The sequence below is a fragment of the Babylonia areolata genome, chromosome 11 (genome assembly GCF_041734735.1).
Source record: "Babylonia areolata isolate BAREFJ2019XMU chromosome 11, ASM4173473v1, whole genome shotgun sequence".
NCBI lineage: Eukaryota > Metazoa > Mollusca > Gastropoda > Neogastropoda > Buccinidae > Babylonia > Babylonia areolata.
Window position 1 is genome coordinate 37,715,930 of NC_134886.1, and position 16,437 is coordinate 37,732,366.

A 16,437-nucleotide genomic window follows, 5' to 3' on the forward strand; every position below is an offset into this window, starting at 1 on the left:
GCAGACTCCTGCATGCATTGGGGTTATTCCATCATCGTGTGTGCATATGAGGTATGCATGATTATGAACCTTCACATGGATTTGGAAAGGAGAATTCAAGCCATAGAAATGGGATGTTATTGCAAGGTACTGTGATCATCAGGTACACTGCATCACATCCTCACCAATGAACAAGTGTACCAATCCATCAAGCAACACATTGGACCTTATATATATGGATCTGCTGACATCAGATTATAAAAAAGAAAAAGAAAAAAAGCTGAGCTAGTATAGTCACACAAGATCCAGGGGCCTTGCTGAAACAATCCTCCAAGGAACTGTTGTGGGAGGGAGATGGAAGGGGAGACAGAAAAAATGATGGAGTGACAACACTGCAGAATGGACAGGAAAACTATTTGCAGAGACCCAGGCATTGACAGACAAATGACAGACCTAGAGTAATCTTGTGAACAGTTCTTTGTGGCACCCCAATGACTCTTCACAGAGTTGAGGGAGAAGACCACTTAAGAGTTACAGTTCTCTATAAACAAAACAAAACAACATCAATGAAACTTTTTTCAAGAGAAAAAAATATTTTACTTTATCTAGGTAACCTTAATTATTAAAACAAATAAATCCACATCAACAATGTACAGATAAGTTGTTTGGTAGACCATCTGGAAAAAAAAAAAAACACATAAAAAAGCATCTTGTCATATGCATCAGTCTTAAGTAAAAGAAGACAGAAGAAACCAGCTTGTTGATTGTAGCTACTTGTCCATGAAACTGAAAGTATTACAAAGAAAGACATTTCTGTGAATTATCCAGTCTCATGCTTTGATCAAGTTTTTTGTCTGTGTCCACACTGGCGCTATCTCTTGCTCTCTGCTTCTCTCTCTCCATCTTCGTCCCGTTTGTATGATTCTGTTGGTGACCCTACAACACATAATTATGATTTACTCATAAAATCTGGTTCATTTTATCTGATTTCTTTGTGAATGCTTCTCTGTTATGCATCTTTATAATGATTTATAATAATTTAATGACAATGATACTTGATAATGATAAGGATAATACCATGAACTTAATACATAACACCCTCCAGCTCTAAGCGTATTAAGCAGCTGTGACATCAGTGAAATAAAGGAGGTTGAAAAAAAAAATCATTGATTATGAGTAAATATCATTTATAGACACAACTCTCTAGGAATATTAATTTGAAACAATATAACAACACTCACAATACACACATGTACTGTCCATTCCCCCCTCTTTCCTATTCAGTGCTTCCTTCCCTGCCTCCCTGCTTCATCCACCAGCCCCAAGGGAAATGAACGTATAGTTTAAAGTATTGTCTAAACAGATGTGTTTTATCATGTCCTCTTCTATGTAAGTATCCATATCATCATTATCTGTAATAACAGTATGATGCTTTGTGTATAACAGTCATAATCATTTCTCTAAGATTCTGTAAAGTGAGTGTCTTTCTGTCTGTATCATAAACTGTACTGAGGGAGCTGAGGTGGGGAGTTATCAGCGCTTTTGAGCACATGAAAGCCCATTGTACTTGTGAGTGAATTTGAGAGCTATCACTTTGTACCTCATTAGTGTAGCTGCACTGCTGTTTGTGTGGACTAGCCCTACAGTGGCTGAAGCCATACTTCCTACACAAAATACACATAATGTTTCGTTTTGTTTTTTAACACATTAAATCCCTTTAAAAATAGCTGCACTCAGTCCAAGGGAAGCAGCTGGGTTTTACAGAGAATTCTTCTGCATTCGTGGGCTGCAACTCCCATGTTCACTCGTATGTACATGAGTGGGGCTTTTACATGTTTGACTGTTTTACCCTGCCATGTAGGCAGCCATACAGAGACAGAGAAATCAAAACAAAGTGTTAACTCTCTCCATACGAACGGCGAAAGAAAAGACGTTAACAGCGTTTCACCCCAGTTACCACCATCAAAATATTGCAAGTGCAAGTGGAAGGCTCTCATACTGAAGAGGTGAATGTTGACAAAGAATACCACAATTCTGACGACGGAAGCTAAAGGTTGGGTCATTGAGACACCCACTGGACATCCGAGGGGTCTGTGTAGAGGAGAAGAGAGGACTGGTCGTACTGAGTGAGTTAAGCTTGCAAAAACAGAAATTGTCTGTCTGTCAGTGGTCATATTACTTGCAAATGAATATGAGACTGAAGGGTAAGCCAGCGAACGCAGAAAGTGTTTTCCAATCAGCCAACAGTGTACTTGTGTTATTATTACTGTATTACTCTTGTTTTGTCACAACAGATTTCTCTGTGTGAAATTTGGGCTGCTGTTCCCAGGGAGAGCACGTTGTTACACTGACAACGCCACCTTTTTTTCTTTTTTTTTGTATTTTTTCCTGCCTGCAATTTTATTTATTTTCCTATTGAAGTGGATTTTTCTACAGAATTTTGCCATGGGTTCTTTTACGTGCGCTAAATGCATGCTGCACACAGAACTTTGGTTTATCATCTCATCGGAATGACTAGCGTCCAGACCACCACTCAAGGTCTCGTGGAGGGGGCGAAAATGCTGGCAGGATTCGAACCAGTGTGCTCAGATTCTCTTGCTTTCTAGGCGGGTGTATTACCTGTGGGCCACCACTCCAATCAGCATGGGAGTTCAGCATGCAGATGTGTACAGTGTTTTTCTGTCAGCAGATGGTCTGCTTGCCAGTAAATGTAAGAGTTAAAACTGCAAGCCCAGAAAGTTTTGGTTTTTTTTTTTCTGTCAGCAGTCAGTGATAGTGAGGGATGGCAATGGAGGTGGTGGCAACTTCGCCGCTGGTGCAAGGGGCAGTGGTGGTGGTGGTGACGGTGCTGGTGGTGCAGGCAGTGAGGTGGGTGATGTGGTACAGGGGCTTCTTCAGCTTCTTCAACGCTCTGCCTGGGGAGACCAGCTTCAGGTGGATCTGGGGGAATCTGCACATGGTGAGTTTGTGTGTGTGTATGTGTGTGTGTATATGTGTATGTGTGTGAGTGTGTGTGAGTAGGCGTTTGTGTGTGTGTGTGTGTGTGTGTGTGTGAAAGAGTGTGTGTGTGTGCATGAGAGAGAGAGAGTTTGTACATGTGTGTGTGTGTCTATGTGGAGGTATTTGTGTGGCTGTGTGTGCTTCAATGCTTTGCCTGGGGAGACCAGTCTCAGTTGGATCTGAAGGAATCTGCATATGGTGAGCTTGTGTGTGTGTGTGTGTGCAGTGTGGAGGTGTGTGTTTGTGTGTGTGTGTGTGCTTCAGTGGTCTGCCTGGGGAGACCAGTTTCAGTTGGATCTGGGGGAATCTGCACATGGTGAGCTTGTGTGTGTGTGTGTGTTGTAGAGGTGTGTGTGTGGTGTAGGGGTGTGTGTGTGTGTGTGCTTCAATGCTTTGCCTGGGGAGACCAGTTTCAGTTGGATCTGGGGGAATCTGCACATGGTGAGCTTGTGTTTGTGTGTGTCTGTGTCTGTGTGTAGGTGTTTGTGAATGTTTTGTATTTGTGTGTGTGTGTGTGTGTGTGTGTTGGGATGGGTGGGGGGTGACAGAGAGAGAGAGAGAGCATGTGTGTGTTTGAAAGTGTGTGTGTGTGTGTGTGTATGTGTGTAGTGTGTGTGTGTGTGAAGGTGTGTGTATGTGTGTGTGAGTGTGTGTGTGTGTGTGGTGTGTCTGTGTGAGAGAGAGCAGGAGAGAGAGTGTGTGTGTGTCCATGTGTGTATATGTGTGTTATTTTTATTTATTTATTTATTTGTGTGTGTGCGTGTGTGTGTGTGTGTGTGTACATGCTGCCACATCCATGCCTTCTCAGCCTCATTGTCCCCTGCCATTCATCTCTCCCAGTGCAAAACACCACCACCTGTGCTTGTCTCCTCTCTTTGGGCAAAGTTTATATTTTAATGTTTTTGCTCCGCTATGAAAATACAAGCAATGTAAACAGTTTTAGAAGAAAAAAAAATCAGTAATTAGGCACAAAAGACCTGCTTCATTTTAGTTTTGGATGCCAAATTATCGATTTTACCTTTGGTTCTTAAAGGTTCTGAAAGAAGGGTGTAATTGATACCTTTGGTAGGAAATATATGTTTCCATATCATTTGTTCTTTCATTCAAAGATAACACTTGAAATAAGTACATTTCAGCAGATGAAAACAGTAATAGTAAGTGAGAATGACTCTAGAAGTTATGTGACAAGACTAAATAACTTTGGTTTTCACGTTTGTTACTATTTGATATAGAAATAACCCTTGAAATAGATTTATTTGGTAACATAACAGTAAACACACATATATACTATACATTCTTCAGTTCCATGGCAAGTCGCCGGAAGAGCGCATGAATTACACCAATGGCCTGATGCTGAAATTCCCCAAATTCTTCCGATTGTGGAGCGGACCTTTGCGACCCACTCTGGCACTGTATCACCCGGACTGTGTTAGAGAGCTACTTAAAACATCAGGTACAGGCAGACCACCCATGGTTGGTAGGAGTTGGTTTGTAATGATGATCTGCTGGAACACTGGGTATAGCCCTGGGTGGCTCTGGAAAAAATGGAGATGTGGGTTTTTACGTGCCACTGTACTTTAAAACTTGATGTATCTTCTGGACCATAGGATCTGACCAGTTGTCATGTATGACATGCATTAGTTGTAAATTATTGAACAACAGTTGTATCCAGTTGCACATTCACTCGTTCCTAGACACAGACAAGCACATGAGATAAATGCATCTGTACGCACATGCATTTTTGGACACAAACTAGCACAAGTTTCAGATACACAGGCATGCATGTGTGTGCGTGGGCATGCACACACACACACACACACACACACAGAGTTATACACTCATTTCATCTTAGGTGATCTGAGAGCATGATATATTGTTTGTCAAGTGATCTTTTCACATCAATTACACAACCTCTCCCCACCCCCCACACCCCCACCCCACCCCCAAATCCCCACTTGGGTATTAAAAAAAAAGAAAGAAAAAAAGACTCTCTATTCCATGGAGAACCAACATTAAGGTATTGATTTTTGTAATGACCAGAATATTATTTCTGATGGTTAATTGGAAAATATTGGCAGGGAAAAAAAGGGAGATTATTTTGTCGGTAAAATCAGGGCCGAAACACTTGACTGAGGGGGGCTTCTTCTCTGAAGACCTGGTACTGTGCAGCTGTCCCTATAGTTCCTTATCACAGGGAGCAAGCATGATAAGTTCTCTTAGAACAAAAGTCATCACTTGTTAACCTGGTTGCAGTCAAGTTACAATGGCTCCCAAGTAAAGTATGTGTGTATGTGTGTGCACGTGCGTGTGCGCACGTGACTGAAGCCTGACTGACTGACACCAGAAACGAATGATAGACAGCTGTCAGTCAGCTCTACCCAGATAAGCAGACTGCTGTGCAAATGACACTGTGTTTGTAAAGCATTAATTTGTTTTCAGTTTGGTCTCTGACTAAAGATTAGCACAAAATAAGTGTAACTGATAATGATAAGCACATATATGGAGAAGCAATGCACGCTCTTGAGTTGTTCAAAATCAAACTATGTTCTTTCACATCTCTCCAATCACTGACACTCACCCTCTTCATTTTACATTTTGTACTCTATCTTTTCCACATTCTGTTCTCTCTCTCTCTCTTTTTTTTTTTTTTTTTTTAATATATATTTTTTTAATCCCTCAAGGCCTGACTAAGCGCGTTGGGTTATGCTGCTGGTCAGGCATCTGCTTGGCAGATGTGGTGTAGCGTATATGGATTTGTCCGAACGCAGTGACGCCTCCTTGAGCTACTGAAACTGAAACTCTCTCTCTCTCTCTCTCTCCCCCTCTCTCTTCCTTTCTTAGTCCCCTCCCCCTTGCCTCCTCCCTCCCCTCTACCTCAACCGCCCCCCTTTTCATTCGAATACACAGAAATGTCAGTTTCTAATTAATAATAGCAATCATCATTATGATAGAAATGATAATAATCCAAATAATAATGATATCATTTATTTTCAGTATAATATCATCATTTTAGATGAACAGACTATAGATAAATAAACAAACTTCTTTCACATTACTGTTTCTCTTTCACTCCTTGAAACTGAGCGATGTACAAAGATTTTGAGGTGGAGGTGGTAACCCATGATAAGTACTGTAACAGACTTAGCAGGAAGTGATGATCATTTTCAGTTCTGATGACAATAATACATTTTTTCATGAAATGTCACAGTAGCATTTTATGAATGTTAAGTTAGTTATAGATAAATGTTAGTCCTACATTAATTTAACCTGTTAACTGCCAGGGAAACATTCCCTGCTACGTGGCCTCTGCCAAGGAATTTTCAGTGAAAATGGGTATAAATCAACAAACAGTTCTATAGGTTATTTTAGTTTCATTTTTCAAAAGTATGCACACCATATACGCTTATCTGAGAGGAAATTGACTGGGCTTCCTATTGAAAGCACTTTTGAAATTATGCGATGAACAAACTGAGTGTGTGAGATCGAATCCCACTTTCGCCAAAATTTTCTACCGTTCCACTGTAGACCTTGAGTGAGTCTGGACACAAGTCAATCATATGAGACGATATAAACAGAGGCTCCATGTGTAACATGCACATACAGCATATAAAAATATTCCACAGCAGCTAGAGAGTTGTCCCTGGCAAAAATTCTGTAAGAAAATCCAGTGATAGTAAAAAAAACCCAAAAACAACGTATACTTACAGTCAGAAAAAAAAAAAAAGAAAAAAGAAAAACGAGGGTACCCCAGCACTGTGATGACGTTCCCTCCCCAGAGAACAGGAGCAGCCTGACTTTCACACAAGGGAAATCTGTTATGAGAACAGGAAAAAAAAACAAAAAAAACAACAACAAAAACCCAAAAAAACCCAGTAAAACAATACCTCCCAGTGCTTACTGTCGGTGGATGTCAGTCAGTCGGTGTGAACTGCAGGTGAAAGGAATGGAAGCGGAAGACAGACTGCGCTATGGCTACCAGCTGATGCTAAAATACCCCAAGTTTTACCGGTTCTGGCTGGGTCCCTTCAGACCGACTGTGAGTCTTTTCCACCCAGACAATGTCCGAGAGCTTCTTAAACACTCAGGTGGGTGGCCCAGCCTTCATTGCAATGCTGAAAGGTATTTGTACCATTGATTATCATCCATCCATCCAACGTTGTTGGCAGAGGTATTTTGAATTTGGATAAGAAAATATAGAAAACAATTACATAAGTTCTTTTTTTTTTGTTTTGTTTGGAAACAAAAAAGGTGGCTTGAAAAGCAGTAGAGGTGGGAAAGAGTATAACCATTAAAGTAGGTGTGTAAGGAATGTGATGATAGAAAAAAAACCCCGTCATTTGTTGGTTTATTATTTTAAGGATAAGATAGCCACAGCTTGATCTGATGCCAGTTCACATTGCATCTCCCTCTGGAAGACCAATGTTTGGTCCATGTTTTTATCATTATTATTACACTTATCATAACTAATGATATTAGTTGTAGTAGTATCATTATTGTTGTTGTTTGTATTATCATCATGATGACGATGATGGTAATAATACTACTGTATAATTATTATTATTATTATTGTTATCATCATCATCATCATCATCATCAACATTATTATCATTATCTTTATCGTTGTTATATGTACAGCACCTAATTTTGCTCAGAGACCAAGCTGTAACCACTTTACAAACACAGAATGATTTCCACAACAGGCTGTTTGGCAGCAGCCTTTAGGTGCTGATGATTTGTTTCACATGTCATTCACTTAACCTTCAGTCATGCGCACACAGATACACACACACACACATTTTTATACTTGTATTTGTATTTCTTTTCATCACAACAGATTTCTCTGTGTGAAATTCGGGCTGCTCTCCCCAGGGAGAGTGCATCACTACACTACAGCACCACCCATTTTTTTTATTTTTTTTTCTGCATGCCGTTTTATTTGTTTTTCTTGTTGAAGTGGATTTTTCTACAGAATTTTGCCAGGAACAACCCTTTTGTTGTCGTGGGTTCTTTTATGTGCACTAAGTGCATGTTGCACACGGGACCTCGATTTATCTTCTCATCTGAATGACTAGTGTCCAGACCACCACTCAAGGTCTAGTGGAGAGGGGGAAATATTGGCGGCTGAACCGTGATTCGAACCAGCGCGCTCAGATTCTCTCGCTTCCTAGGTGAACGCATTACCTCTAGGCCATCACTCCACATAGTGGATCTTACAACAGAATTTTGCCAGGAACAACTCTCTTGTTGCCAAGGGTTACTTTACATGAGTTTCACTGCATGTTGCATACGGGATCTCAGTCTAATGTCTCATCCAAATGACTAGCATCCAGACCACCACTCCATGTCAAGTAGAGAGTGGGATGAAATTCTGTCGAGCATGGGATTTATCCCATTCCCTCAGATTCGGTTGTTTCCATTGTGAATGTGGTGGGAGACACACACACAGTTAATAACTATATAATGAATAAATGAATGATTAGATTAAAAACAAACAAACAAACAAACAAAAACGCCAAAAAAATATGCAACTGAATGAATAGATGAATAGATAAATAAATGAAAGAAAGAAAAGAATGAATGAATGAATAGATAGATAGATAGATAGATATGGATGGATGGATGGATGAATGAATGAATGAATGAATGAATGAATGAATGAAATGAATAAATATATAGATAAAGATTATTAAAAAAAAAAAGAAGAAAAAAACAAACAGTATGAGAGTTGATGAGTGAATGAATGAATGCATGAATGAATAAATAAATGAAATGAATAAATAAATAGATAAAGATAAAAAACAAAACAAAAAAACAACAACAACAAACAAACAAACAACAACAACAACAAAAAAACAAAAACAGATTGAGATCTGAACTGTGTCTGCCCTCAGAACCCAAACCAGGAATGTACAGGTTCGGAGAGCCATGGTTGGGCCTGGGTTTGCTGCTGGCTAACGGGGACCGCTGGGCCCGCTCCCGTCGTCTGCTCACCCCCGCCTTCCATTTTGATATCCTCAAACCCTATGTTGCCATTAGCAACGCTGCTGTGGAAAAGTTTATTGTAAGTTGTTGTATAAAAGGTGGTGGTGGTGGTGGTGGTTGTATTGTGTGTGTGTGTGTGTCTTCTCCTTTCTTTTCTTTTAACTTCTTTTCATACACAATTTTTTTTGATGGATCTTGAATAATTGCAACCGTCACCCTGACAATTATGATAATAAGGTTAAAAAGAAATAAGTGACTGTTATTTCCCCTTGCCTTCTCTACATACACTTGAACATGACAATAGCTACAAAATGGAAAATATTTTTTTCTGTGGTTAGAACTGATTGAGAGATGAGCAATGATAACAATGAAATTAGAAGCGTTATTTGACAGTGAGCATAAGATTACTGTTTCCTAAAGGGGATACGTATCTGTTATGATTGTGTTTGCATTTCATTTTAAGTAAAGAGGTATTACATATTTTCTGTGTGTGTGTGTGTGTGTGTGCACGCATGCACATGTGAGTGCACACATGCAGATTTATTTGTGAATATATTACATGTATTTGTGCTTGTGTATGTGCGTATGAATACATGCATGAAAGATTGAGTCAAAGTATGTACGATTATAATTATATGTATGTGTGTATACTTGTATGCGTGTGCATGTGTGTGTGTGTGTGTGTGTGGTGGTGTGTGTGTGTGTGTGTGTGTGTGTGCATCGTCTGTGTAATGCCTTCATAGTAATCCCACACAGGGTTTTGTGGTCCACCATGGTCTCTATTAACAGCCTGTTGTGCACACAAACCTTGAGTTAAAGGCTTTCAAGACCTGACCAGTGCATTGGGTTTACACGAAGGTCACGCGCCTGTTTTTTTTTAATAATTTTTTTTATTTATTATGGTGTGGTGGGTATGGCTCAGTCTGCACGCTTTGACACCTCCTTGAAACTGAAACTGAAACTATGTGGGGTAGTGCTCAGTCTGCACGCTTTGACACCTCCTTGAAACTGAAACTGAAACTATGTGGGGTAGTGCTCAGTCTGCACACTTTGACACCTCCTTGAAACGGACACTGAAACTATGTACACAAGGGTGTGTGTGTTTCATCAGGAGAGGATCAGTGACCATGTGAAAGAGGGGGGCAACTTTGAGGCCTTCAGTCTGGTCAGTCTTTGCACCCTGGACGTCATTCTGCAGTGTGCCATGAGCTACAAGGACGACATACAGAACAAGGGGTAAACTACTTACACACTGAATGAATGATGCCCCTGAAAACGGAGTATGGCTGCCTACATGGCGGGGTAAAAACGGTCATACACGTAAAATCTCACTCGTGTACATATGAGTGAACGTGGGAGTTGCAGCCCACGAATGAAGAAGAAGAAGAAGAACGAATGATGAATGACATTGATACTTAACATAGCGCCTATCCTTGGTCAGAGACCAAGCTCTGGCTAAGCGCTTTACAAACACGGGGTCATTTGCACAACAGGCTGCCTACCTGGGTAGAGCCAACTGACGGCTGTCACTGGGCACTCATCATTCATTTCGTGTGTCATTCAGTCAGATTTCAGGCACGCACACATATACACTTCAGACAGACATGTAACAATTTATGTGTTTGACGTTTTTTGTTTATTTACCCCACCATGCAGGCAGCATACTCCGTTTTCGGGGGGGGGGTTATGCTGGGTATGTTCTCGTTTCCATGACCAAACAAACGCTGACATGGATTTCAGGATCTTTAATATGCGTATTAGATCTTCTGTGTGCGTATACACACAAAAAGGGAGTTAGGGGACAAGCGGGTCTGCACATATGTTGACCTGGGAGATAGGGAAAAAAATCTCTACCCTTTACCCACCAGGCGCCGTTACTGATTGCAGTCCAGCGCTTTAACCACTTGGCTATTGCACCCCACAATCATGTATGTAATGTAGAAAATGCAGACAAACAACTTATGTATGTGCACGTGCTTTTTACACATAAGCTCACAAAAGGTACACGTTAAAACAATGATAAGTACAGAGTTTTGAAATATATTTGATTGTTAGTACCATGTTCACATGCATAGATCTTAGACACTGTATTTGTTCTCTTTGTCACAAACAAATGGTTACTTTATGCCATCATTCTATTTTGTTTTGCTAATGAAGTAACAGGATCTTTATTTGGTATCAGTCATGATAGTTCCTTGTTAATAAATTGAAGGCTGATGCGATGTGGTTTTTTTATGTGAGTGTTGATGTGTGTTTGTGATGTGTGTGTGTGTGTGTGTGTGCATGTGTGTGTGCATTTATGAGCATGTGTGTGTGTGTTTGTGTTTATTTGTGTGCATGTGTAAGTGTTTGTATTTTGATATTTTCTTTCAACATTGTATGCAAGTTTTTTTTGTTTGTGTGTGTGTGTGTGTGTGCGTGTGAGTGTGCATGCGCGCGCATGTGTGTACACACACACACGTGTGTGTGTGTGTGTGTGTGTGAGTGCGTTTGTGCATGCATTTGTGTATGTGTATGTGCAGAGAGACCCATCCCTATGTTCAGGCAGTGAAGGAACTGTCAGAGCTGTGGTTTGAAAGAGGCCGGTAAGGGGACATCACCTCTGTTTTTTCCACTTCCCCATGTCACCACCGTGACAGTCATGCTTGACAGTGCATTGAACATTGTCTTCATGTACCATCCTTGCTTGAGATCTTCATGTAATCATCTTTATCATTGTCATGCTTACAGTGCATTGAACATTGTCTTCATGTACCATCCTTGCTTGAGATCTTCATGTAATCATCTTTATCATTGTCATGCTTACAGTGCATTGAACATTGTCCTCATGTACCATCCTTGCTTGAGATCTTCATTTAATCATCTTTATCATTGTCATGCTTACAGTGCATTGAACATAGTCCTCATGTACCATCCTTGCTTGAGATCTTCATGTAATCATCTTTATCATTGTCATGCTTACAGTGCATTGAACATTGTCTTCATGTACCATCCTTGCTTGAGATCTTCATATAATCATCTTTATCATTGTCATTTCTTTGTGAAATTAAGAATGGGGAATTTGTGTCACAAGATATTGATTTTTTTTTCAGTTTGGTTTGATATGAACTTAAAATTTATAGTATTATACTGTTTCTGTTGAATAAATGTTTATGTTTAGACATTTCCTTTTTTTTTTAAATTGAGTGTAATAGAAATTTAAAAGATTGGCAAATCATTTATTCATATTCTTCTATTCATTGAATATACATTTTTGTGCTTTGGCATTTTTTTTTTCTTTTTCTTTTTTCTTAGTTGTTTTAAACTTATAAATTAGTGGTGATTTTTTTTCTATATTTTTCTGTTCTGTAAATGATTTTGTGTGTGTGTACTGTGTTGATCTGAAAACTACAAGTACAGTGTATGTATTGTCTGATGACATGACAAGTCTGTCATGAATGATTGTGCATTTTGGATTTTCACATTGTCAGCAAGCGCGTCCCTGTTGCAGTGTGACGTGTGCTGTTACGAATAGAATAAAGACGTGGGTCGTATGTGTTGCAGGAATCCGTTGCTGTACAACGACTTCGTGTACAGTTTGACGTCTTCTGGTCGCCGCTTCAAGCAGCACTGTGCATTTGTCCACTCCCTGTCGGAGACCATCATTCGGACCCGCAGAAAGATACTGGTCAGTTCTCAATGCCACAGGTCATCACGGTATTTGCTCTGTTTGTGTGTGTGTGTGTGTGTGTGTGTGTGTGTGTGTGTGCTCTAGAAACTGGGAAATTCCGTTTTCTATTTTTGCAAATTTTGGTGTGATCATTTTTTGGTGCAGTGGAGTCTGTTAAGATTTTAGGCTACTTGACAATTCTTATATAACATATCCCCAGCATCAACCAGGCTGAGAGATGCAGACACCTGCAATGTTGGTCAGAATTTTTTTTTTTTTAGCAACGCTTCCAAAGATGCATCAGTGAAGTGTGTGGTTCCAGTCTTGCTATATGAGTCCATAGCACATTCAGCTCTGGGTAAGGAACCAATCATGGGCAGAGAAACAAACAAACAAAAAAACCCACCACTAATAGGGTTTGAACCAGTGTCCTCCCAGTCGTCAGTCCACAGTGCTAACCACTTGGCCACAGTGACTGGTTCATTCCAGTGTCATTGTTGCCACAAGTTGTCTCAGTATTGTTGTTGCCACATATCATCATGGTACTGTCGTTGCCACATGTCATCACAGTATCAATATTGTCACATATCATCACAGTATTGTTATTGCCATTATCATTACAGTATTGTTGCCACATATAATCACAGTATTGTTATTGCCACATATTCTCATAGTATCATAATTACCAAATGTTATCACAGTATTGCCGTTTTCACATACCGTTATTGCCACATGTCATCATGGAATCATCACTAAGATGAATGGTTATGATTATGATGATGATGATAAAGATAATGATTGTGACAATGATGACAACAAGAGGTGTGTGAAAAAGACGGACTGATTCAAGGCTTAAGAGGGGATTAGTAAGAAGAGGAACCTGGACTTTCATGATGATGATTGTGACGATGATGATGACAAGAGGTGTGTGAAAAAGACAGACTGATTCCAGGCGAAAGAAGGGGGTAAGCAAGAAGAGGAACCTGGACTTTCATGATGATGATTGTGACGATGATGATGACAACAAGAGGTGTGTGAAAAAGACAGACTGATTCCAAGCAAAAGAGGGGGTAAGCAAGAAGAGGAACCTGGAGTTTCATGATGATGATTGTGACGATGATGATGACAAGGTGTGTGAAAAAGACGGACTGATTCCAGGCGAAGGAGGGGATAAGCAAGAAGAGGAACCTGGACTTTCATGATGATGATTGTGACGATGATGATGACAAGAGGTGTGTGAAAAAGACAGACTGATTCCAGGCGAAAGAAGGGGGTAAGCAAGAAGAGGAACCTAGACTTTCATGATGATGATTGTGACGATGATGATGACAACAAGAGGTGTGTGAAAAAGACAGACTGATTCCAAGCAAAAGAGGGGGTAAGCAAGAAGAGGAACCTGGAGTTTCATGATGATGATTGTGACGATGATGATGACAAGGTGTGTGAAAAAGACGGACTGATTCCAGGCGAAGGAGGGGATAAGCAAGAAGAGGAACCTGGACTTTCATGATGATGATTGTGACTATGATGATGACAGCAAGAGGTGTGTGAAAAAGACAGACTGATTCCAAGCGAAAGAGGGGGTAAGCAAGAAGAGGAACCTGGACTTTCATGATGATGATTGTGACGATGATGATGATGACAAGAGGTGTGTGAAAAAGATGGACTGATTCCAGGCGAAGGAGGGGATAAGCAAGAAGAGGAACCTGGACTTTCTGGACATTCTGCTGACGGCCAAAGACGAAACGGGACAGGGTCTCACCTCCCTGGAAATCCGCAACGAGGTCGACACTTTTCTCTTTGAAGGTTGGTGCTCTGGTTCCATTCAGGAGGCAAGTGTCCATAGGTTCGATTTCCATGTATTGACCAGGATTTGTTCTCCCTTTTGGTCTAAAAATGAAATGGACTCGGAAACTTTTATTTATAATCACATTATTCGTTTATTATTTTTCTTTCCTTTATTTGTTTTTTCGCCAATACACGCAGTGATGTTATGTTTTTTCTGTTGTTATGACTTTTAAAAAGAAGTGTACTACAGCGTGATGTGAACTTGTGAAATGTGTTGTTATTGGTAGTTATGTTATTTTCTTTTTTCTTTTCTTTTCCTAAAAAAAAAACCCTTTGTGATGTATATTTTTCTATATGGAGAAATATAACCTGTGCAAGCAAAAAAAAAAAAAAAAAGGGGGGATTTGTCATTATGTATATGTCCATGTTATCATCAAGGTTGACATTGTCAATAAACAAAACAAAACAAAACACAAAAAACCCAAGAACAAGCATAATTATATACATCAGTTTCATGCTGAAACCAATTTTGAAATTCAACAGTGTAAGTCTGTTGGTTTTTTTAATTTTTATTTATTTATTTTTTTCCTGTTATTGTTTGTTTTCTATTGTTTGTTAGGTGTTTTTCTGTTCATTGTACTCGTAATCACTGAATAAAAAAAAAATTAAAATCATTCTCTTTTAAAACCAGTACAGTTCTTTCCACCCATGTATGAATGGATTCCTGACTTTTGTCGGGAAAGGTCATAAGAGCAGGGGTGAAGGGGAAGAGGGGTGTGTGTGGGGGGTTGGGTGAGGGTGGATTGGGCCCTTCCCTTCTATTCCGAGCCCTAGACACAGTGGATATGGATATAAAATCACTGTCTTGAAGATCATAAAAGACTGACTATAGTATAGGACCTTTCACCTTTAATCTTCACCCCATGTGACTCAGGGCACGACACGACAGCCAGCGCCATCTCGTGGATCCTGTTCTCTCTGGCGGGACATCCGCAGTGCCAGACCAGGGCCCAGGCCGAGGTGGACGAGATCCTTGAAGGGAGAGATCGCCCTGACCTCGAGTGGTATGCACTGGCTGACTGCTGTCTTGTCTGTGTGTCCCCCATAGTCAGGACAGACAAGAGAGAATCTGTCTGTCATCCACTGTCTGTCTGTCTGTCTGTCAGCCATTGTCAGGAAAGACAGGAGACTCTGTGTGTGTGTGTGTGTGTGTGTGTGTGTGTGTGTGTGTGATCTTTTGTCAGGACAGACAAGGGAGTGTCTGTCTGTCTGTCTGTCTGTCATCCGTTGTCAGGACAGACAGGAGAGTGTCTGTCTGTCTGTCATCCGTTGTCAGGACAGTTATAAGAGTGTCTGTCTGTCTGTCATCCGTTGTCAGGACAGGTATAAGAGTGTCTGTCTGTCTGTCATCCATTGTCAGTACAGTTATGAGTGTCTGTCTGTCTGTCATCCGTTGTCAGGACAGGTATAAGAGTGTCTGTCTGTCTGTCATCCGTTGTCAGGACAGGTATAAGAGTGTCTGTCTGTCTGTCATCCGTTGTCAGGACAGTTATAAGAGTGTCTGTCTGTCATCCGTTGTCAGTACAGTTATAAGAGTTTCTGTCTGTCATCCGTTGTCAGTACAGTTATAAGAGTTTCTGTCTGTCATCCATTGTCAGTACAGTTATAAGAGTTTCTGTCTGTCATCCGTTGTCAGGACAGGTATAAGAGTGTCTGTCTGTCTGTCAGCCGTTGTCAGGACAGTTATAAGAGTGTCTGTCTGTCTGTCATCCGTTGTCAGGACAGTTATAAGAGTGTGTCTGTCTGTCATCCGTTGTCAGGACAGGTATAAGAGTGTCTGTCTGTCTGTCATCCATTGTCAGTACAGTTATAAGAGTTTCTGTCTGTCATCCGTTGTCAGGACAGGTATAAGAGTGTCTGTCTGTCTGTCATCCGTTGTCAGGACAGTTATAAGAGTGTCTGTCTGTCTGTCATCCGTTGTCAGGACAGTTATAAGAGTGTGTCTGTCTGTCATCCGTTGTCAGGACAGGTATAAGAGT

At 40.5% G+C, this 16,437-nt stretch overlaps 1 protein-coding gene across 10 annotated transcripts in view; it reads left to right on the top strand.

Annotated features, from left to right (window-relative positions):
• Positions 1–16,437, top strand: part of LOC143287718 (cytochrome P450 4F2-like) — a 34,131-nt gene that overhangs the window by 6,223 nt on the left and 11,471 nt on the right. For 3 of the 10 annotated variants that reach the window (XM_076595942.1, XM_076595947.1, XM_076595948.1), the window contains 7 exons: positions 2,743–2,938; positions 8,871–9,040; positions 10,073–10,197; positions 11,484–11,546; positions 12,505–12,628; positions 14,287–14,416; positions 15,333–15,462. In XM_076595942.1, the coding sequence (XP_076452057.1) occupies positions 2,743–2,938; positions 8,871–9,040; positions 10,073–10,197; positions 11,484–11,546; positions 12,505–12,628; positions 14,287–14,416; positions 15,333–15,462 (938 nt within the window). Of the gene's footprint in view, positions 1–2,742; positions 2,939–3,402; positions 3,421–4,281; positions 4,433–6,913; positions 7,065–8,870; positions 9,041–10,072; positions 10,198–11,483; positions 11,547–12,504; positions 12,629–14,286; positions 14,417–15,332; positions 15,463–16,437 lie in introns of those variants that run through there. The other 7 variants (XM_076595944.1, XM_076595946.1, XM_076595945.1 and 4 more) reach the window with 7 other exon arrangements.